At 38.5% G+C, this 19,058-nt stretch overlaps 5 protein-coding genes across 11 annotated transcripts; 2 read left to right on the forward strand and 3 right to left on the reverse strand.

The window, feature by feature from the left end:
* The first annotated feature begins 219 nt into the window (after positions 1 to 219).
* On the forward strand, positions 220 to 2,517 carry LOC104769586 (uncharacterized). 2 transcript variants are annotated; one of them, XM_087504384.1, is made up of 5 exons: positions 220 to 479; positions 613 to 1,731; positions 1,810 to 1,878; positions 1,956 to 2,154; positions 2,255 to 2,517. In XM_087504384.1, exons 2-5 carry the CDS (start codon positions 616 to 618, stop codon positions 2,323 to 2,325), a joined length of 1,455 nt encoding a protein of 484 aa, XP_087360510.1. In that variant the 5' UTR covers positions 220 to 479; positions 613 to 615; the 3' UTR covers positions 2,326 to 2,517. The 2 variants fall into 2 exon arrangements, with proteins under 2 accessions (XP_087360510.1, XP_087360511.1); XM_087504385.1 differs by having other exon boundaries at positions 249 to 479; positions 564 to 1,731.
* Positions 2,099 to 4,598, reverse strand: LOC104769584 (WAT1-related protein At5g13670). Its single transcript, XM_010493832.3, has 7 exons — positions 4,224 to 4,598; positions 4,081 to 4,143; positions 3,861 to 3,977; positions 3,514 to 3,763; positions 3,150 to 3,311; positions 2,917 to 3,065; positions 2,099 to 2,831 (listed from the first exon to the last, which is right to left on the reverse strand). Exons 1-7 carry the CDS (start codon positions 4,424 to 4,426, stop codon positions 2,609 to 2,611), a joined length of 1,167 nt encoding a protein of 388 aa, XP_010492134.1. The 5' UTR covers positions 4,427 to 4,598; the 3' UTR covers positions 2,099 to 2,608.
* Positions 4,599 to 5,957: 1,359 nt separating this feature from the next.
* Positions 5,958 to 11,333, reverse strand: LOC147918486 (elongator complex protein 1). Of its 2 annotated transcripts, XM_087504386.1 has the most exons (5): positions 10,864 to 11,333; positions 10,374 to 10,707; positions 7,211 to 10,259; positions 6,619 to 6,720; positions 5,958 to 6,529 (listed from the first exon to the last, which is right to left on the reverse strand). In XM_087504386.1, exons 1-5 carry the CDS (start codon positions 11,020 to 11,022, stop codon positions 6,214 to 6,216), a joined length of 3,960 nt encoding a protein of 1,319 aa, XP_087360512.1. In that variant the 5' UTR covers positions 11,023 to 11,333; the 3' UTR covers positions 5,958 to 6,213. The 2 variants fall into 2 exon arrangements, with proteins under 2 accessions (XP_087360512.1, XP_087360513.1); XM_087504387.1 differs by lacking the exon at positions 10,864 to 11,333 and having other exon boundaries at positions 10,378 to 10,511.
* On the forward strand, positions 11,282 to 16,003 carry LOC147918487 (alpha-N-acetylglucosaminidase). 3 transcript variants are annotated; one of them, XM_087504388.1, is made up of 19 exons: positions 11,282 to 11,601; positions 11,690 to 11,763; positions 11,842 to 12,053; positions 12,167 to 12,288; positions 12,454 to 12,539; positions 12,662 to 12,756; positions 12,848 to 12,929; positions 13,064 to 13,170; positions 13,327 to 13,357; positions 13,526 to 13,643; positions 13,812 to 13,862; positions 13,935 to 14,044; positions 14,128 to 14,230; positions 14,343 to 14,441; positions 14,538 to 14,648; positions 14,742 to 14,992; positions 15,075 to 15,312; positions 15,388 to 15,466; positions 15,555 to 16,003. In XM_087504388.1, exons 1-19 carry the CDS (start codon positions 11,386 to 11,388, stop codon positions 15,791 to 15,793), a joined length of 2,424 nt encoding a protein of 807 aa, XP_087360514.1. In that variant the 5' UTR covers positions 11,282 to 11,385; the 3' UTR covers positions 15,794 to 16,003. The 3 variants fall into 3 exon arrangements, 2 of the variants coding, with proteins under 2 accessions (XP_087360514.1, XP_087360516.1); XR_015592497.1 differs by having other exon boundaries at positions 11,386 to 11,601; positions 13,972 to 14,044; XM_087504390.1 differs by having other exon boundaries at positions 11,463 to 11,601; positions 13,526 to 13,639.
* On the reverse strand, positions 15,813 to 19,031 carry LOC104769588 (polyamine oxidase 1). 3 transcript variants are annotated; one of them, XM_010493841.3, is made up of 9 exons: positions 18,906 to 19,031; positions 18,537 to 18,786; positions 18,326 to 18,442; positions 18,180 to 18,241; positions 17,919 to 18,073; positions 17,260 to 17,403; positions 16,780 to 16,929; positions 16,167 to 16,421; positions 15,813 to 16,088 (listed from the first exon to the last, which is right to left on the reverse strand). In XM_010493841.3, exons 1-9 carry the CDS (start codon positions 18,949 to 18,951, stop codon positions 15,855 to 15,857), a joined length of 1,413 nt encoding a protein of 470 aa, XP_010492143.1. In that variant the 5' UTR covers positions 18,952 to 19,031; the 3' UTR covers positions 15,813 to 15,854. The 3 variants fall into 3 exon arrangements, with proteins under 3 accessions (XP_010492143.1, XP_087360518.1, XP_087360517.1); XM_087504392.1 differs by having other exon boundaries at positions 15,813 to 16,421; positions 18,906 to 19,011; XM_087504391.1 differs by having other exon boundaries at positions 18,180 to 18,442; positions 18,906 to 19,011.
* Positions 19,032 to 19,058: the final 27 nt, after the last annotated feature.

A 19,058-nucleotide genomic window follows, 5' to 3' on the forward strand; every position in this document is an offset into this window, starting at 1 on the left:
ATCTGGGTTCTTTAATTACACCAAAAATCTGGATTGAAAACAAAGACAGTTTAATTCAAGTTTTCCATAACATGTGTAAAAGTCTGGGTGTTGTTAATTTAATATAATTTTAGTGTATAACACAGTTTATGAAAAAAATATATATATATAATAACTTTTAAAGAAATCCATAACAATCACCAAAAATACATTATCAATGACTTTTCAAATCCACCTTATATGCATTATAAAGTCCACACAAATGAATTAGACTTTTAAATCCACTAATGTCCTGGTTTAATTAAAATCTCTTAAAATCCTTAATTCAATAACACCCCCTAAATCTCCTGGTTTTGGATTTTGCCTTTTCACTTTGTAAAAGATATACAACAGTTAAGACTCTGTGATCTCAGTCCAAGGGATGCAATTTGCAAGGAAAGAAACCCAGGATTCGTGATTTTTAGGGTTCCACTGTTCCCCATTCTTCCTTTACCTAATTTGTAAGAACACAAGTTTTTTTTTTTTCATTCTTAAAGAATGTTTTGGTATTTGTAACCTGCACTGAATCTTCATCTTTCTCACAGTTTTGGGAGTGTAGTTGTTTAACAATATCTCTGGGCTTGGTTGTGACAGAGGATGATGACAAAGGATTTTGAGGAGATTCCATATTCTGATTCTTCCAGATTAGAACTAAAACGGAGTCATCAGTGGTTGACAGAACCGTCTGGCTCACAACTACTCGGTAATAAAAGACAATTGGTAGAGATTGGTGCTGCATGGGACAATTCTCTTGTTCCCTCCCAGTTAACTAATTGCTTATTCGATCCTGCCATTGCGCATACATCATCACATCTCCTTGGTCAACAACATATTGAGGCAGAGCAATGCAATAATGTTGTTTCGTCAATTGGTTTCCCATCGGTCCATGGTAGCACACTAAATCTTGACACCATCAGAAAAGTAAAAGTCAATCAGCTTTATGGGGGATCATCTGAAACAGGTCCTTCATATAATAGCAGTCAAGATAGCACTCTGTCCTTTGGCCAAACCTGCAGTAATATTGACAAGAGCTTCATCTTGCCAGGGCAATTCGCTGGTAACTTCAGCAACAAAGGTGTTGGTGTCACACCAATGGGTGACAACTTTGTATTGATGGGTCAGTCTCTTCAAAAGGCTGATTGTAATATCTTCTCTATGAGTTCCTCCTCCTACACCAAGGGACAGGAGAACTTCATGTCTCTTCTCTCTCGTGACAGAGTACCTGAAAATGTTTTCATGACGGGACCAAACTGTTGCAAGGAAAATACCAATGTGTTGTCAGGAGGGCAGTCCATATATACGCAAGGTGGTGACATGGCATCTATGGTTTCTTGCCAAGGAAGAGCAGACGAAACCAATGATCAAATTTATCACGAAGAGAGAAGCCAGACCGTATCTTTTGGAGGTTATTATCAGAAAGAAACCACACTAGGTTCATCAGTTCGTGTTATTAACAGTTTTGAGAACTTCAGCCATGACCCTGCAACTGCTAAAGTTCCTCTTTATATGGAAGCAGAGGAAAACATGTCTTTTGAATTTGGGAATCCCCTATATGCTAGTCCTAGAGTTGATACCTTACTTGTGCCCAAAACTCATGTTTCAAAGACAGCTAAGAAGGGTTCTACAAACACATTTCCTTCAAATGTGAAGTCCTTGTTGTCAACAGGAATGTTTGATGGGGTTACTGTGAAGTACTATTCGTGGTCACGTGAGGTCTGTTTCTTCTTTTATCTGTCTTGAGAAGGAAACCTTTCCATTTAATCTTCTATGTGCTGAAACATGATTTGGCAGAAAAATCTCAAAGGAATCATAAAGGGGACTGGGTATCTATGTGGTTGCAGCAACTGTAACTTTAATAAAGTAAGCAACATGGTACAAATGGTCTGTTTGGTACAATTTATGTCATCTGTTTATCTTACAACTCAACTGTGCAACAGGTTCTTAATGCTTATGAGTTCGAGCAGCATGCTAATTGCAAGACAAAGCACCCAAATAACCACATATACTTTGAGAATGGAAAGACCATCTATGGCGTTGTTCAAGAGCTGAAGAATTCACCTCAGGAGAAGTTGTTCGACGCTATTCAAAATGTCACAGGATCTGATATCAACCATAAGAATTTCAACATCTGGAAAGGTAGTAATGCAACATAGACATTTTAATAGGATATAGCTGCTTAGAGCATGACAACAAGATACAAAAGCCAATGATTGGTTCTACTTATGTCTCTTTTCAGCTTCATATCAAGTTGCCAGCCTTGAGCTTAAGCGTATCTATGGGAAGGATGCAGTCACTTTGGCCTCTTGAGAAGAGAAGTTATCAACTGGAAGGTTTTTGTCGTAAGTGAAATCCATTCTTAATCTCTCTGTAACTATAGCTTCTGATATAATAAATCAGAAGCGTGTACTGCTATGATGAAGTCTAGTTCTTTTACTAAAGTACATAAACTACTGCAAGGATAGCCAAATTCTAAGCTTTTATGAGACTTCTGTAGCCCAATACTTGCTCTTATTCTGGCAAACCATCATATCAATACTATCAAAAATGTTAAGCGGTATATATAGAGAGATCATGGAACAAAATCGGCGTCTCAGACTGACTCCTGAGATCGAGCTGCTGCCTTTGTTGGGATCATTATCTGGTCACTGGTGGGTACTACTCGGTTATTATCAGGCGTGGGAACCTTCTGTTCATCAATCTTTACCACAGTCTCTGCACACCCAGCGTTTGGTTGAAGCTTCCCTCCCTTGTCCTTGCTTTTACCCCACAGTACCAAATATATCCCAATGACAATGACAACTGACCCAATAACCCTACAAATTTAGAAGCCATAATCAATACTCTCAGCTGCTTTTAGATCTATCACAATAGTAAACTTAGGATCAAGGCTATTGTTACCTTCCTAGGTACATATTTTCCAAGAAAATAAAGGTGCTCAGAATAGCAACTAGAACCATACTGAGCGGGTTGAATGCGCTCACAAAAACAGGCCCTCTCTCCTTTGACGTCCATCCAATAACATAGTATGCTAACCCTGAGACAAGTCCCTGTGTGACAATCAACAATACTTCATTTTGTCAGCAAACATACACACACACAAAAGGCTTTTACAGATATAAGAATTGCTGTACCCCATATATTGAAGCTAAAAGCGTCACGTCTGGTTTGATTTTCCAGACTGACATGTTTTTCCTTTCCCATATCAATCCCAGAACAGTAGCCTCCAACATCCCCATAATGCACATTAGAGCAGTTAGCGAGAGCTCAGCTTGATATTGAGCCAGAATCTTTGCCTGAAAAAAACATAAATTCCTCTGTAACCTCAGCTCTGTGATTTCACTGTTTTGTTCACTAAAAGTATTATCAATTAAGGTTTTTATGCCAAGAAATAAGTTAAAGTTTGTTTTTTAAGGTAGATACCAAGATTCAGAGGAACGGATGTGGTTGTCCTGTCTCTTTTACATAGCTGTTATAAGAATAGGGAAAGGTTCCTACCTGAAAAATAATGTAACATGACCAACTGAAGCAGCTTGCTACAAGCATAATTGATCCTTTTGCTATATCGTCCTGTTTTGGAATCCTCATAGCATGTGAATGTCCATTAAGACCCTTTGAGTTCTTTGTCCAAGGCAGCTCAATGACATTCCCTTTCACGAATGTCATGAGCATTGCACCTCCAACAGCCACCATGGTTCCCACCAGCTTTGCCTGGCTGTGACGCTTTTTGATTGTTACCTTCTCAAGCCTTTTAAGAAAACAGAAACCGAGTAAAATCGTTTCAGTGATGCATCCATGGGAAATAATATTGGTTTAGAGTGAGACAGAGGGATAGAGTTAATTACTTGAAAAGGCAGGCCATTATGAATGTCATTGCAGGAAGTGCATTGCACAAAGCCGATGTGAAAGTGGCAGTGGTAAGTTTCATCCCTGAGTAGTACAGGTTTTGTTCCACCACAGGCCTGCATTTGATCATTAAAAACAGAGTTAACGACATAGACAGAACAAGTTAAAGCCTACCATTATGAAACAGAAATGGTGTAAACGACAAAGTCTTCTTCTTACTCAAATAAACTAAGGATAGCTATTTGAAGGAAGATTTTGAAGGTCATCCGTGGTCTTGTGTTCCTGCGTTTCCATAACAAGAAAACATTATTTTTAAGTTCGTAGTGTAGGTCTGAACCGGAAGAAGAAGAAGAAAAACAAACCTTTCAAGGACGAGGGCGAAAGGAGTAATGAGAACTGACGCAACTGCCATCCGGTAAGCAACTAAGACGTGAGGGCTCATTCCAACGTTCAAAGCTAATTTTGCTACTATAGACATCAATGCGTACAAACACTGTATGAAGATAATGGCTATGAATGGCCTTGCTCTCTTAAGCTTCATTATGCTGCACAAAGCTTTTTTCATGTGAAGGTTAGAAAAGAGTTGTTTTGTTTTTGTTACATGGAAAAGAAAGAAAACATAAGTTATATCTATAAAATCGTATGCGTGTGTATTTATACTTAAAATTCTGTTTGAAGCCTCACCATAACGTTTTCATGTGAGCATTTTAAAAAAAAAAACATAATTAGTGAAGTGCAAGGAAATTACATTTGCCTAAAAAAGAGGAAATATTGTGAGTACTAAACTCGTGTTTTAAGGGGTAAAAATTGCTTGATTGGCCTCTGGTGCTGATTCTCATGGACCACTTTGATTAAATTTTTGTCAACATACCCACCTTTAATTAATTTGGCAGTTTCAAGTACTAATCTCAGTCGCTTTCGCTAATTATTTATATGACCATTGTTTTCGTTTTTTAATTTTATTCGTCACATAATTTTGTAACCGTCTAAACCCATCTATATGAGTCCAATCACTTTATCAACGGCTTCTGATGGATTTTTTCTCTATAATAATAACATTACTATCCTGGTGGGATTATAGGGACGACCTAACATGCATGCATGGACAGAAACTAGAGTCCCTATATTAAGTAATCCCAACAATAATGAGACAGCAAGTGACACAAACTCATATGAAGTGGATTTACCAATATGATTTACTTGAAAATGTATGGTTTGCTTGAAAATGCATATGGTTTTTTTCTTCTCTCATCGAGTTCATAGGAACATCATTAGAAAGGAAACAACACTCTGAGTGCACTATAAAGTGCTAATTAGTTATAGAATTGCTCTAAGAAAATAATGTTTTTTTATTTATTTGAAGTATTATGTATTTTAGTTAGTTTTTTTTTTCAATTTTAATTATACGGATAACATTAATATGATATATATGATGAGACGAGGAGATATTTATAGAGTTAACGTATGACGTACGTAGGTTTTCTTCAGAAAAAAACAATACAGGAAGAAGAAGAAGAAATTAATGTGATGCTAAAAAAGAAAAGTTAACATCTATAGAAATTGAAAATAGAAAATTATGAGAGAAAACAACGCCTCTTAGACTCTTAGTCTTAACACATCACGTACGTTGTTGGAAAACAAATAAGAACACACACACATACACACATCACTTTACGTGCGTATTAGCAATGACATCTTGAATACAAAACTAGGAATTGGTCATATGTGTTCAATGGAGTCAAAGTCATTTTACGATGTGACTTCAAAAAAGTTTTTGTGAATCATGGAGTCAAAGTCAACCAAGTCAACCATATTTGGTCCATGTGCGGAGACTGCTATTTGAGAAAAGTTCCATGTAGCGAGCGACAAGTAAAACAAAAGACAAAGACATCAATTTTTTTTCTGTCGATTTCATTATAGATTGCCGTTTCAGTTAGTTCAGGCTGGTGGTGATGGGCATGAACATGATGATGAATTGTCTATTTCTTTCCTTCTTTCGTTGGCGTAAATAGCCAAACCTTTCCGTAGCTAGTGTTTGCTCAGTTTTAATGTTAAAGCACTAAAGCTAGTGAGACATAATATTATTACACCATTCATTTTAGTAAAGTAAACAAACAGTTTGGATTTTCATCTTTATAATCTCAGATGGAGCATTGTTCAATTTCCAACAAGCCTATCTTGTTCAAACTCACGAACCTAAGCCGCGAACAAAAATGGAGCCGATGCACCTTGATCTCTTAAGTGTGTGTCAAACAGTAAAATAGGAAAGAACCAGAAAGGTAGATGATGTTTGAAAAGCACAAGGTTGTTGTTGATATAGCTTATTCAGTCATAAACCCGATCTAGAGAATTTCATGGGCTAACGAAGACCTTAAGCATCCAGCTAAAGGTATCAGAATCTCGTGCTGTGGATCTCGTCTTCTGAGCGTAACGTTCAAAGCTATAAACTTCTTCATCTACGCTCTCGCTGGACATTGTATCGTTTGCTAGCTCTACAGCTGCTATTTGCGAGACCTGAAAATTCTCTGCAGTCTGTTGCAACTTCTGTGCAGACTCCGTTTCACCAAGTGTTACCAGACATATCAACAACGACTTCAGCTCTCTCTTTCCTCCATCGGTCATCCGCATACCCTTCAAATGATCAACAAGAGCCATCTCCTCACCCGCACTGCATTTTTACCCCACAATTTTATTCATTTACATTTTTGCTCATTTACCGATTAATACTTTTCATAAGAGATGTATATATATATATACCTGCCAGCACGAATTTTCCCACTCTTTCTCTGGCGCCTCAAATCCCTTGCCCTGCTAGTAGCCGTGCTTGAGCTGACTGAAGCAGCAGAACCTCTCCTTGTCCTGGACCAATAGCATTTGATAACAAGAACTTTTAGGTTAGATACAAACTAGTTAACTGTTACCCTATCTAATCCACAAAACAACTACATTACAGAGACTTTGATTCCCTAGCAAAATGTTAATTCTCTACCCAATCAATGCCCGAGAACTTTTAACCTGTCAACAAATGTTTAACTAAAACCTAGAATATGCCCAACCTTCTTTTCAATTGTCAGCTCTCAGCTAGCAGGCTTAACAATAAAGTTTACCATTTTACCAATACAAAAATATATATGTTGGAATCTTCATGCATATCATTAGATGCTGGTTAATCGAGTACACAATCAGAAAACATGTTGAAGTCATCAGAAAATCCCAAATATGAGCTCCTGTTTCTAAAAACGATCAATGCCTAATTCAGCTCCGTTTTAGTCTTAAATATGTAAGATCAGCAAGAGAAAAATTCCACATAGATAAAGACTGAGAGAGTAAGACAAATGCAAGGATGTACCCCAATGTATAGGCGCTCATTCCACTCAGGTTGCTACTTGCTTCTGAAGCTGTGTCCTCGTCAAGATCAACTACAGACCGCTCCTCGGATTTGAGCTTTGCTGCAAGCAATAATCGTCTCTGCCGAACAGCTAAATAGCGAGTCAAATATTTTCCTACCTTTTCTATTGATTCTCTGAATTCACTTAGTAAACCACTTGCACACTCCAGAGCAGAACTCTTCACTGAGATTATACCATCAGCTGTATGCAAAAATGCAACCCTTAACGCCTCTTCCCATTCCCTCGCATTGATAAGCAAACTAATTCCACCGCTTATATCTTTGCAATATTCAAGAGCTATTTTTGCTGCTTCCGCTGGTTTCCCAAGAGCGTTGACCTCTTCACAGAGTTCGTATGCCAATTTCAAGATCTCATCTTTACTTAATTTCATCAGCGCCCCCACTCTGAGTACCCCACTCCAATCACCACATTCACGATATGCCTTTGAAGCCTTTTCCAGTTTACAGCAACATAGGTACGTAGTGGCAGCATCTTCAAAACGTTTTTCATCAATGAGATGATCTGCCCAAGCCTCTAGAACAGCTTGTTTCTTCTCAGGATCAGTAATTAGCTGGAGGCCCAGAGGGAAAAGTTGAGGGTTTTTCTTTATTAAGTTCATGCAATCAGAAAAGTAGCTATCCCCTGCTGATACAATGCTCCTAAGAGCACTATCAAAACGTTTCAATTTAATGTCAATGTTGAAATGCATCAGGGATTCGGGCATTTTCTCCAGCTCCTGAAGATAAGGTAGAAATTCTTTTGGATCACGTTGGGAATTGAGTGCCACTATAGCTGCAAGGTTCAGATCATAAAGACCTAAGGCAGCTTCAAAGACAGCCTCAGAATCTAATAACCACAGAAGATGTTTCAAGGCTTCTTCTGCAGATGGACAAGACTTTTTCCGTATATCGTCAGAAGAGTTTTGCAATTCCATTTCACGAACAGATTTTATCCTCAAAAGAGATTCTTCGATAGCTGGTGGATCACTTCGGGCAAGAGTAGTCAAAATACAGAGTTCTCTTGATGGACTCTCTGGTATACGTTCTTCAAGAGCCTTCCTAATTGCTTGTAGAACGGATGATACTTTGTTACTGCAACCATCTTTCACTTGAAAAACCTTGTCTCCCTTTTTGGAAAAGGAAAAGTTTTTGTACAGTGTTTCTGTAACATCTTCGTTCTTCATGGCACAAACAAATTCTGTAACATGGCTCAAATTGTTTACTTGTTCAACAAATTCTACAGCTGACTGTAGAAATGCCTGCCACCCATATAGATCCACGATAACATTAAAATCGATTCTGTGACGCCTTACCAAGTTAAATGCATCTTTGAACCGTTGTTGAGCTAACACATTCGTAATGGAAGAGAGGACCAGCTTTCTGGGATATACGCATTCGAGATTTCCCCGCATAGTTTGTAGCACTACAGCAGCTTCATCTCCATTGAGGACTCCTACTACTTTTGCACCTCTTTCCCAAATATTAACATAGCTCATATTTTCCTCGTCTCGCCTTCTACCATCAATAACAAAGTACACGTTTCCAAGTGCCAGATCTCCCTGCAGTACATCCTTGGTATCGACAATAAAGAGAAAATCCTGTTTGGTCAAAATGATCAAATGGGTAACCACTTCATTGGCTAACTCTGAATAAAGTGAGAAACTGCTACAGTTATTACATAGGCTCTTCCCGTTGATGTACAGTTTACCCATATCATCAAGCCCACATATCAAGGGTTTATGCACTCCACCAGCATCAACCTGCGCCACCCTCACCCAAGGACATGTCGATGAAAAACATACACTATCATCACTAGTACGAGTTTCCATAATTCCTGACCTTGACGCATATCCAAGCACTTTCCCACCCTCAAACTCCAAAAAGGCTGAATCACGCTTACTAGGATTCCAGGCAAGAGCCATGACTGGTGATTCGAGAAGTGTCTGGAAAGTAACGCTAGCCTTAAAGCCAGAGCAAGTCACTTGATCAGGAACATGATCCTCATAACAGACTACTTCAACTTCTTGTAAGTAAGAACCATGAAGATCTGTCTCATATGCTCCCGAAGAGAGACACTTGTTGTGGCTAGAACCATAAGCAGAGACACACAGAAGTGAGTGGACATCCAACCATAGAAGATGTACAAAAGAGCCCAGTGCTGTTTTACAGTCTGAAATTTCCACATTGAAGACTTTGCCTTCGAGATCTTCCCAAGTATTAGGTGCAGGAAACTCAACAAAAGACAGGCTTCCATCTGACAAGAACACAGCCAGACAATTCTTAGAATTTCTTGAGTAATATGCCATACCTCTGACAGCAGAAGAAAAACTAAGGCTGAACAAATACATAGGAGGTGGCATCAAGGACAAAGATAGTGGTGTCACCAGTATCTTGTTGTTATCTATGACAAAGGCTGTTGAGTCTTCCATGACCGCTGTTAGCCACATAAAGTTGCGAACAGTCACCTGCCCTGAAAGAGTCCAACATATTAACTGCAGTGGCTTTGTTGGATCCCACATGAACGTTACCCCATCTTCCCTAGGATACCTAATCTCCTGTTTCAGGTACCAGTGGTTGTTGCTAAAGAACCACACCCTAATGGCATCATATGTTTCGCAACTAACAACCCCTGCAAGAAGATCTGATGCAGAATTCCATTTCAGAGTTTTACATGATACCATAGCATCTCCTGCTGATTCACCAATTTTAAAGGAGCTCCTCTCAAGTCCATTCCTCTCGAAGAAAGCAATTGATGGACTGACATCATCTGACTTCCTCTTATAAACAGCTGCGATTTTTGCCCCACTCGGCATCCATTCAAGAATCCCCTGCGTGAAATCTTTTGTTTCTGAAGAAGACTGCAAAGCACCGGAATCACTTTCCCATATCTTAATCTTCTTAGACATACAACCGGATTCATAAACCTCACCCATTGTCGCAAAATATTTTCCATCACCTCTCCAGGAAATGGAAATACCCCCACAATTTACAGACAAATCATCTGCTTCACCTAAAACAGTATTTAATTCACAAGGTTAGCAAATGGAGAGAAGGTGCTCAAGATAATTTACAAATAAAACCATAACTTTTAAGTCAATTTGACAAGAAGGTAAGGAGTCCTTACGTACGTAACCACCTTCAGGAACCTCTCCAAGCGCCCTCTCGTACATCAAAACCCAATCATAAGTCATCACAAGCAACTGACCAAGACCAGTAATCAATCCAAGTAGATCTCCAGTAGGACTAGGCGAGATACACTTGACACCTCCTTCAATATTTCCAACTAGCTCAGTCACATCGCTCTCCACATTATGAACCAGAAGTAGCCCATGAGATGTCCCAATTAATAGAGACTCCTTCTCAGCGAGAAAATCAAAGGCCGTGATGAAATCCTCAGGCTCTATATCGATACTGCAGACCTCCACAGGTAAACCGGTGTTTGCTCCAGCTCTCCCATTCTGCCACATTATAATGGACCAAAAAAATCAATACTTTCGATTTAAACAGACCCCCTACTCCCTAAGTTCACTAGCAAGTTCATCAACAAGAGACTTGAATCAAAGGGAAATTAAAAAAACCAATCTTTAAACCAAAAGAGGAAACGACAGGCTTACTTGAAAGGAAGAGAGCTGAAGGGTGTAAACTAAATTAGCAGAAGATGCGAAAAATAAGCGACTTTGATCGATGTCATAGGCTGCGAACTGTACAACTTCTTCGGGTGAATGGAATTGGATGTTCTGAGGAACCTCGGAGAAAAGCTTCAAATTTTTCATAACGGAGAGAAGTACGAATCGTTACAAAGTTAAACAAACTTTGGAGCTACAGATCCAGGAAGCAGATTTAAAACCCCAGAAGAAGAAACTCAAGTAGCACTCATATTATTAGGGTTTAACTCACCAAGATAAAACACAGGCTCATGCGTTCTCTTCTCTGTTTTCCAATAAAATTGAAAACAGATCCGGTTAGCTTGGTTTATTTTGGTTTACTCCGGTTTATTGTGTATGAGAAAAAGAGAGAAAAAACAAAACTGATGAAAATATGAAATAAAAATATTATCCGGCCATTGTTACTTGAGAGATCATCACTTGCTGATGTTATCATAAGCCTTTTCCTGGCTAGTGACGAAGAGTATCAACATGCGTTCCATGATCAAATTGGTGTTGTTTGTGTTGTTGGTTCTTGCTCATCACTCTCAATCTTTGTCAAAGCAACATCCTACAATCGAGACTCTGCTTGACCGTTTAGATTCTCTACGACCAATTCGGTCTGTACAAGAATCAGCAGCTAAGGGTCTATTGCAAAGACTGCTTCCCACCCATTTTCATAGCTTTGATTTCAGAATTATCTCAAAGGTTCTTCCTTTTTATTTTGCCGTTAATCCAGTTATGCTAGAGTTATATTTTACAGTGTGAAAGTGATTGATTTATTTTGTTTCAATAGGATGTTTGTGGTGGGAGTAGCTGCTTTCTAATTGAGAACTCTGATGGCCTGAGACGAATTGGACCTGAAATTGTGTAATTATATTTCTTGATGAGGGTTTACTTGAGATTATTCTCTTCCAAGTTTTGTTCATTTACTAACTTGTACTTCAGGATTAAAGGCACAACTGGAGTTGAGATTGCTTCTGGGCTACATTGGTATTTGAAGTATAAATGTAATGCTCATGTTTCTTGGGACAAGACTGGTGGCATTCAGATTGACTCTGTTCCACAGCCTGGACATCTACCTCGTCTAGATTCTAAGGGCATCTTGATTAGGCGTCCTGTCCCTTGGAACTATTACCAAAATGTTGTTACATCTAGCTGTAAGATATATACACGTCTTGGAATTAAATTCTTCTCATGTTTCAATGGCTGTGTCACTCACATCACAATATCACATGGCTGCTCCTGCTTCTGCTTTCTTGTGTACTTTTAGATTCATATGTTTGGTGGGGATGGGAGAGATGGGAGAGAGAGATTGACTGGATGGCGTTGCAAGGAATCAACTTGCCTCTAGCATTCACTGGGCAAGAAGCTATTTGGCAAAAGGTTTTCAAGGTAAGTATTGGATTCCTATTCTCGTCAGATTGCAATCAGGGAATGAAAAACTTTTAAATAGTCTGTGATAGTAATTGTTCGCTGTGAAATTATCGGCTTTTGCATCCTTTTATATTGGTTATAAGTTAAGATATACTAACCAAGTTCTATATCAATCTTTTTTAGAGGTTCAATATCAGCAAAGGGGACCTTGATGACTATTTTGGTGGACCAGCGTTTCTTGCTTGGGCTCGTATGGGAAATCTTCACGCGTAAATTACCTGATCTCTGATATTTTCAGGCTCCTATAGCCAATGCTCCCTCTGAGCTAGATCTATCATTCATTCTTAGAACTCACATAATCCATGTCTTTTCTACATCATCTACATCACAGGTGGGGTGGTCCATTATCGGAAAACTGGTTAGGTGACCAGTTGCTTTTGCAGAAACGGATACTTTCTCGAATGCTGCAGCTTGGCATGACTCCAGGTCCATTGAATAATCACTTTATTCTGTTTAAAGATACTTAATAGATTGTTCTCATAGCATCTTATATTTTGGGTGCTTCCTCCTTTCGTAGTACTTCCATCATTCTCTGGCAATGTTCCATCAGCTTTGAAAAAGATATATCCCGGGGCAAATATAACTCGACTTGATAATTGGTAGGTTTTCCCTTCGTAAATCTTGCCCCCCAAATCTTTTAAACACCATGGATCAAACTTTTTGAGCTGTGTGATGAGAAAGCATATATATACTATTATTTTACTGTTTTACATTGTATTTCCTTTCTTCTCAGGAACACGGTGGATGGTGATCCTCGCTGGTGCTGCACATACCTTCTAAATCCTTCTGATCCTCTCTTCATCGACATTGGAGAGGCTTTTATCAAACAACAAACTGAAGGTACCCTGAAGCTATTTATGTTATCACAATCGTGGAAATTATCTAATCCATTGAAAGCCATCTTCTCAGATTAGACACATAATAATAGAGATCCCACCTGATCACAGTCTTTTTTATATAAAATATGTCTTTAATCTTTCCTTGTTACTGTCTCAGAATATGGAGAGATTACAAACATTTATAACTGGTAATTATCTTCAATTTGAACCTATGAGGTAAATTATTTGTTGCAACTTTTCCTAGTTATTTTGGACCCAGGTGAGTATTGGTCAATATGATTTTCGCAAAAATGCATGATTCAAGAAAAACCCAATTCTTTTTGTATGGAATAATGATGTCACTTGTATTAATGCAGTGATACATTCAATGAGAATACTCCTCCCACTAGTGAACCTGAATATATATCTTCACTAGGAGCTGCAGTGTACACAGCTATGTCAAAAGGAAACAAGAACGCTATATGGTTAATGCAAGTATGCCTTCTTTTCTGTTTTGTTCTCAGTGGCATACGTACTTTGGGATGCTATATAAATTACTGTAAACACACAGTTTTAATATTGAAGTTACAGCAATCTAGAATGATGGGGCAGGGAAATCTCCATTTCTGAATGCGTTCTTACTTGAGGCCCACCTTTGTGCAGGGTTGGCTTTTTAGTTCTGACTCAAAATTCTGGAAGCCGCCTCAGATGAAAGTAAACATCCAATTTAGTGTTTATGGTGAATGCTGATAAATTCAATATCACAGCCTCGCTTGCTTTCTGCAGGCGCTCTTACATTCAGTTCCCTTTGGCAAAATGATAGTTCTTGATCTGTATGCTGAAGTTAAACCGATATGGAAAACGTCCTCCCAATTTTATGGAACTCCTTATATATGGTATATTGTTGTCTCATTTTCCTTCTTATACCTGAGTCAGAGTTATATTTTACGTGTTTTTATTCATACCGGATGAATTCCAGGTGCATGCTTCACAATTTTGGAGGCAACATTGAAATGTATGGTGCTCTTGATTCAATTTCTTCAGGACCAGTTGATGCTCGTGTGAGCAAAAATTCAACCATGGTATTTTGATACTACATTCACAATATGTTTCAAATTTTAGTCTAATGTATACTTTTGGTGAGGCCACTTTACCTCTTAGAAACGGAATCTTTTTTATTTGTGTTTCACATAGGTCGGTGTAGGAATGTGCATGGAAGGAATAGAGCAGAACCCTGTGGTTTACGAGCTAACTTCTGAAATGGCATTTCGGGATGAGAAAGTTGATGTTCAGGTAATGCATACATAGTATAAACTCTTCATACGACACTTGAAAGTGTTTGCACTTTGCTCAATCAGTTTCATACATTTTAAATATTTGTGCTTATAGAAATGGTTGAAGAGCTATGCACGCAGAAGGTACATGAAAGAAAATCATCAAATCGAGGCCGCTTGGCAAATTCTATATCACACTATCTACAATTGCACTGATGGAATTGCGGTATGTTTGTTACGGTCACTACTGCTGCATCATCTTTCCGTAGATCTGCGCTATAATTCATAAGAAGCTTGCTTGTAAAATTCTCTGTTTTAGGATCATAACACAGATTTCATAGTCAAGCTTCCGGATTGGGATCCATCTAGTTCTATACAAGACGAATCGAAACAAACAGATTCACATATGATCTCCACTGGCTCATATGAAACAAAAAGAAGATTCTTGTTTCAAGATAAGAGCTCCGGTTTGCCTAAGGCTCATTTATGGTATTCTACAAAGCAGGTGATCAAAGCTCTCAAAATCTTCCTAGAAGCTGGGGATGATATGTCCAGGAGCTTAACATATAGGTACTAAGTAGATGCAAGCAGAAATATAAAGTATCTATCTACCATATTAATGGTTACAGATTCTCATGGGTTTTGCTTTCAGGTATGACATGGTTGATTTGACGCGTCAAGTTTTATCAAAGCTAGCAAACCAGGTGTATATTGAAGCAGTGACTGCTTTTGTAAAGAAAGATGTCGGAAGCTTAAGACGATTGAGTGAGAAGTTTCTTGAGATTATAAAGGACATGGACGTTTTGCTTGCTTCGGATGATAATTTCCTTCTGGGAACATGGCTTGAGAGTGCAAAGAAGCTGGCCAGAAACAATGGTGAAAGGAAACAGGTGTAACATTAATTTTGTCCTTCGTGCTGGTAGAAGAAGTACATTGCTTATACCTGAGTTTTTTTGTGTGGACAGTATGAGTGGAACGCGAGAACACAAGTGACGATGTGGTATGACTCCAAAGATGTGAACCAGAGCAAGCTTCATGATTATGGTAAGAATTTAAACTTACAAAGATTTTCAGTGGATAGGGCTTTGAAAAAACCATTCTAAGTTGTGATCATCATCATCATCATCATCAGCAAACAAGTTCTGGAGTGGTTTACTTGAAGACTACTACCTACCCCGAGCGACTTTGTATTTCAGTGAAATGCTTAAAAGCTTACGAGATAAGAAGAAATTTAAGGTAGAAAAATGGCGAAGAGAATGGATAATGATGTCTCACAAATGGCAACAAAGTTCATCAGAGGTATATCCGGTAAAGGCAAAAGGAGATGCCTTAGCTATTTCAAGGCATCTATTGTGTAAATACTTCCCATGAGTCGTTGTTTGCTCAAGAGTAGCTTAAAAGAATGAAATAAAATGAATAAGTGGCTGTGTTTCTAACTTCTGCCTGAGATAAAATTGACATTTGGGTATATTTGAGAGTTAGGAGTCTGTTGTGTTAGCGTTAGAGACTCGGTGAAGGCGAGTAAAGGTTGTAACAACAAACTCTGCTTCATCTCTTCCAACAAAGATTTACTTGTCTCCATACCTGCAAGATATCCTCCATGTACATACCCACTGAACTTTTCACTTGTGTGTTCTCCTGTGAAGAATATTCGTCCAACTGGGGCCTGGAACACCAAAACTTTTCTTAAATTTATGACTGCAGACATGTATGTGTGTCTTAATAGAAACAAAAAGTGTGTTACCTTGATATTTTGCAGGAGCTTGTTATCAGATATCATAGGGTAATTACTGTAGCTACCGCGTTGAAACCGGTTGTTCCACCACCTGGGGACAAGAATATCGGTTGCGTAAGGAATGGTAGACCCAAACATGTCCCTGAGAACACTCATTGCCTCTTTCAGCGTCTCCTGGTCTGATTGAGCTTCCACGCGCTTCGACTGTTCGTTAGTCAACGTCACCACCAGAATATTAGAACCCGGGTACGCATTTTCCATGTGCTGACAACAAACAACAACGCAGCTATTAGATAAAACATATAAGCAAGCTCGAGAATAGAGAGCAACGCAAGTTGTATGTATTAAGTAATACTAATAAAATGCTAAATGGTATGCAACTATGCATACACATTATAATATTTGTTTGTGTGAATTCTACTCTTTGAACTCATGGACCATGCAGATGTGGTTGAGACACTCAAGATAACTAAAAGCAATGATAGTTTAAATCAATGGGACCCCAGGTGTTGTTTAATTTTAAGATTAGAGAGTGCATATGCCACGTTTCACCCGTAAGTGGAACGACCAAAAAAGATGCATCGAGATCAACAACTATTTCACAATTATTAAGGAAACCAACCTGCCAAAAGGTGAAGTAGCCGCGTTGTTCGTGCGCATAGATGAAAAACTCTTGACCAGGACCACATGGCCAGAAACAATGAGGGAATTTGAGGAAGATCTTGGTGTACACCATCACGTCACATTTTTGTATAGCTTCTGTTTTCCATCTCTGACCAAAAAAAAAAAAAAACAATTTTGGATAGTTATAGATAGAATTCAGATTTGCTGCTCTTGAACTCAGATTTGATACTCTTGAATTAATTATGTGGGTCAGGTCAACCATGCATAGCTAACCCACTGCATTGTGCATGGTTTTGATTAAAAATATAGGAACACCTATTGGTTTAATAATTCCTAGATTCATGCACATTGAATGATTAAAAATCTCCACCTTGTATCTTTAAAATGTTAAAATAAGCATAAAAGATAAGACCAATGAGTAGAGTTAATCACATAAATTATGAAAATAATAAAGAGAAGAAGGAGAAAGTAAACTAACGGGTAAAGGTGGCTGGAAGGAGAGAAGATTGGATTGGAGAACACCTATACTCGCAGACACGATCACATAATTAGCTTCATATACGGAACCATCCTCTGTCTTCACCACTACCCCATTCCTAGACTGTTGCACCTCCCTAACCACCTACATGCCATTAATTCCAACAGCTTCATTCATCACACTATAAAATATATATAGCTCCAATATAGACTACTATACTAAATTTATATAACACACAGCTTTCAAAGTTAAGCCAGCTGGTTTACGAGAGGCAATAAATAAAACACGCTCACTCATGCACACAGACAGACCCCACGAAAATGCTTTCCTAAAAAAAATATCAACTTAAGACCACCAATATACAAAAGAAAATATAGCTACAAGGACCTGAGGTGTAATGAATTCCACTAGAAACCAAAGGCTGAGAGAACCTTAGCAGCAAAAAAGAAAAAGAAAGATAATGCAAATCAAATCAAAGCGAATAGAGTACGTAATAACAACAACTAAAAAGCAAAAGTAGCTTTCCTAGAGAAAACGTCAAAATATACTCTTTTAACTCAACCTGATGACCAATGATTTTCACAGTGAAAGCTTAAATTAAGAAGAAGAAGAAGAAGAAGAAGAAGAAGAAGAAGAAAGAGATATATATAGTTATGAACCTGGTTTAATTTGAGGCGGTTGTCCAAGATGTTTCCATGCGAGGTAAATAGAAACTCCTCGGCCATTTTATGCAGTAAACATTCATAACCTCTTTCATCAGCAACCAAGAACTCTCTTTCACCAAAGTCTACATAAGTTGATATTGGCTCAACCACTGCAACACAGTAGTAGTAATAATACAGAATCAATCAATCCGCAACAAATAGTAAAAATTATATGCATGGTGTAGAAATTAATCATGTATATTTCTCAAGAGCTACCTGCCATCTCGAAATCATGCAAGATAAAGTCAATGGCGAGTTCTATTGGCGTCTTCGGTGACCTAAACAACACCAAACGCAACAACACATTATTAGAACATAAAAAAAAAAGAAGTAAGGTAAAAACAGAGAGGAGAAAGACGCACGAAGGAGCTTCTTCAGCTGCAAATTCATGAGCTTCAAGACTCTTTAGCTTGGAAATGGCAGAGTCAACAGCTTTCTTATACGAATCAGCTGCGATACCAGTCGGGAAGATTTCACCACTGCAAGTTAAAGAAACATATACAAATTCTTGAGCAGAGTGAGTGATGATCAGTTAATAATATTATTAAAGAAAGAGAATCGTATAAGGAGGACCTTCGATCGTATATGTTGAAACGAGCATTGGTGTAATCGGAAAAGCAAGTACGGAGGTTAGAACGCGAGGCGAGCTCCCAAACAGGATTGGATTCTTTACCACCGACACCTGCTATCCAACCGGCGCCTAACTCAACCGGCACGTCACCGAAGTTTTGCTTCTGTATTCTTCCACCGATCCGATCCGTAGCCTCTAGTATCAATACGTCTTCCACTCCGTTCTCGACGAGCACCTTCGCCGCAGATATTCCTAATTTTTTACATAAATCAAAATTATTATTGAAAAAAATCCCGTTAGTTATCATCAACAAGCCACGTACGACGATAGTAACAGCGCAAGCGAAGCGAGTATGATTGATATATACGAACCGGAGATTCCGGCGCCGATGATGATGACGGAGGCGGTCGTCGACATATATATCTATGAATGGTTTGCTCGGCGAGAGAGGAGAGGAGAGGTTTGTTAGTTTGTTACGATTTCGTTTGGTTTGGTTTACTTTATATATAAGAGAGAGAGGGATA

The sequence above is a fragment of the Camelina sativa genome, chromosome 20 (genome assembly GCF_030686135.1).
Source record: "Camelina sativa cultivar CO46 ecotype springtype chromosome 20, ASM3068613v1".
Classification (NCBI taxonomy): Eukaryota; Viridiplantae; Streptophyta; class Magnoliopsida; order Brassicales; family Brassicaceae; genus Camelina; species Camelina sativa.

Coding starts and splice junctions, on each gene's coding strand:
- LOC104769586 (XM_087504384.1), top strand. CDS start 616: ATGATGACAAAGGATTTTGAGGAGATTCCATATTCTGATTCTTCCAGA. Junction 1,732..1,809: donor ACTATTCGTGGTCACGTGAG/GTCTGTTTCTTC, acceptor ATGATTTGGCAG/AAAAATCTCAAAGGAATCAT. Junction 1,879..1,955: donor GCAACTGTAACTTTAATAAA/GTAAGCAACATG, acceptor ACTGTGCAACAG/GTTCTTAATGCTTATGAGTT.
- LOC104769584 (XM_010493832.3), bottom strand. CDS start 4,426: ATGAAAAAAGCTTTGTGCAGCATAATGAAGCTTAAGAGAGCAAGGCCA. Junction 3,978..4,080: donor GCTATCCTTAGTTTATTTGA/GTAAGAAGAAGA, acceptor GATCAAATGCAG/GCCTGTGGTGGAACAAAACC. Junction 3,312..3,513: donor CATGTTACATTATTTTTCAG/GTAGGAACCTTT, acceptor TGTTTTTTTCAG/GCAAAGATTCTGGCTCAATA.
- LOC147918486 (XM_087504386.1), bottom strand. CDS start 11,022: ATGAAAAATTTGAAGCTTTTCTCCGAGGTTCCTCAGAACATCCAATTC. Junction 10,708..10,863: donor TTCAGCTCTCTTCCTTTCAA/GTAAGCCTGTCG, acceptor ATAATGTGGCAG/AATGGGAGAGCTGGAGCAAA. Junction 6,721..7,210: donor ATGAGCGCCTATACATTGGG/GTACATCCTTGC, acceptor CTATTGGTCCAG/GACAAGGAGAGGTTCTGCTG.
- LOC147918487 (XM_087504388.1), top strand. CDS start 11,386: ATGCGTTCCATGATCAAATTGGTGTTGTTTGTGTTGTTGGTTCTTGCT. Junction 13,358..13,525: donor ATTACAAACATTTATAACTG/GTAATTATCTTC, acceptor GTATTAATGCAG/TGATACATTCAATGAGAATA. Junction 14,231..14,342: donor TGAGCAAAAATTCAACCATG/GTATTTTGATAC, acceptor TGTTTCACATAG/GTCGGTGTAGGAATGTGCAT.
- LOC104769588 (XM_087504391.1), bottom strand. CDS start 18,951: ATGTCGACGACCGCCTCCGTCATCATCATCGGCGCCGGAATCTCCG. Junction 18,074..18,179: donor GCATGATTTCGAGATGGCAG/GTAGCTCTTGAG, acceptor ACTGTGTTGCAG/TGGTTGAGCCAATATCAACT. Junction 16,930..17,259: donor CCTTCCAGCCACCTTTACCC/GTTAGTTTACTT, acceptor TTTTTTGGTCAG/AGATGGAAAACAGAAGCTAT.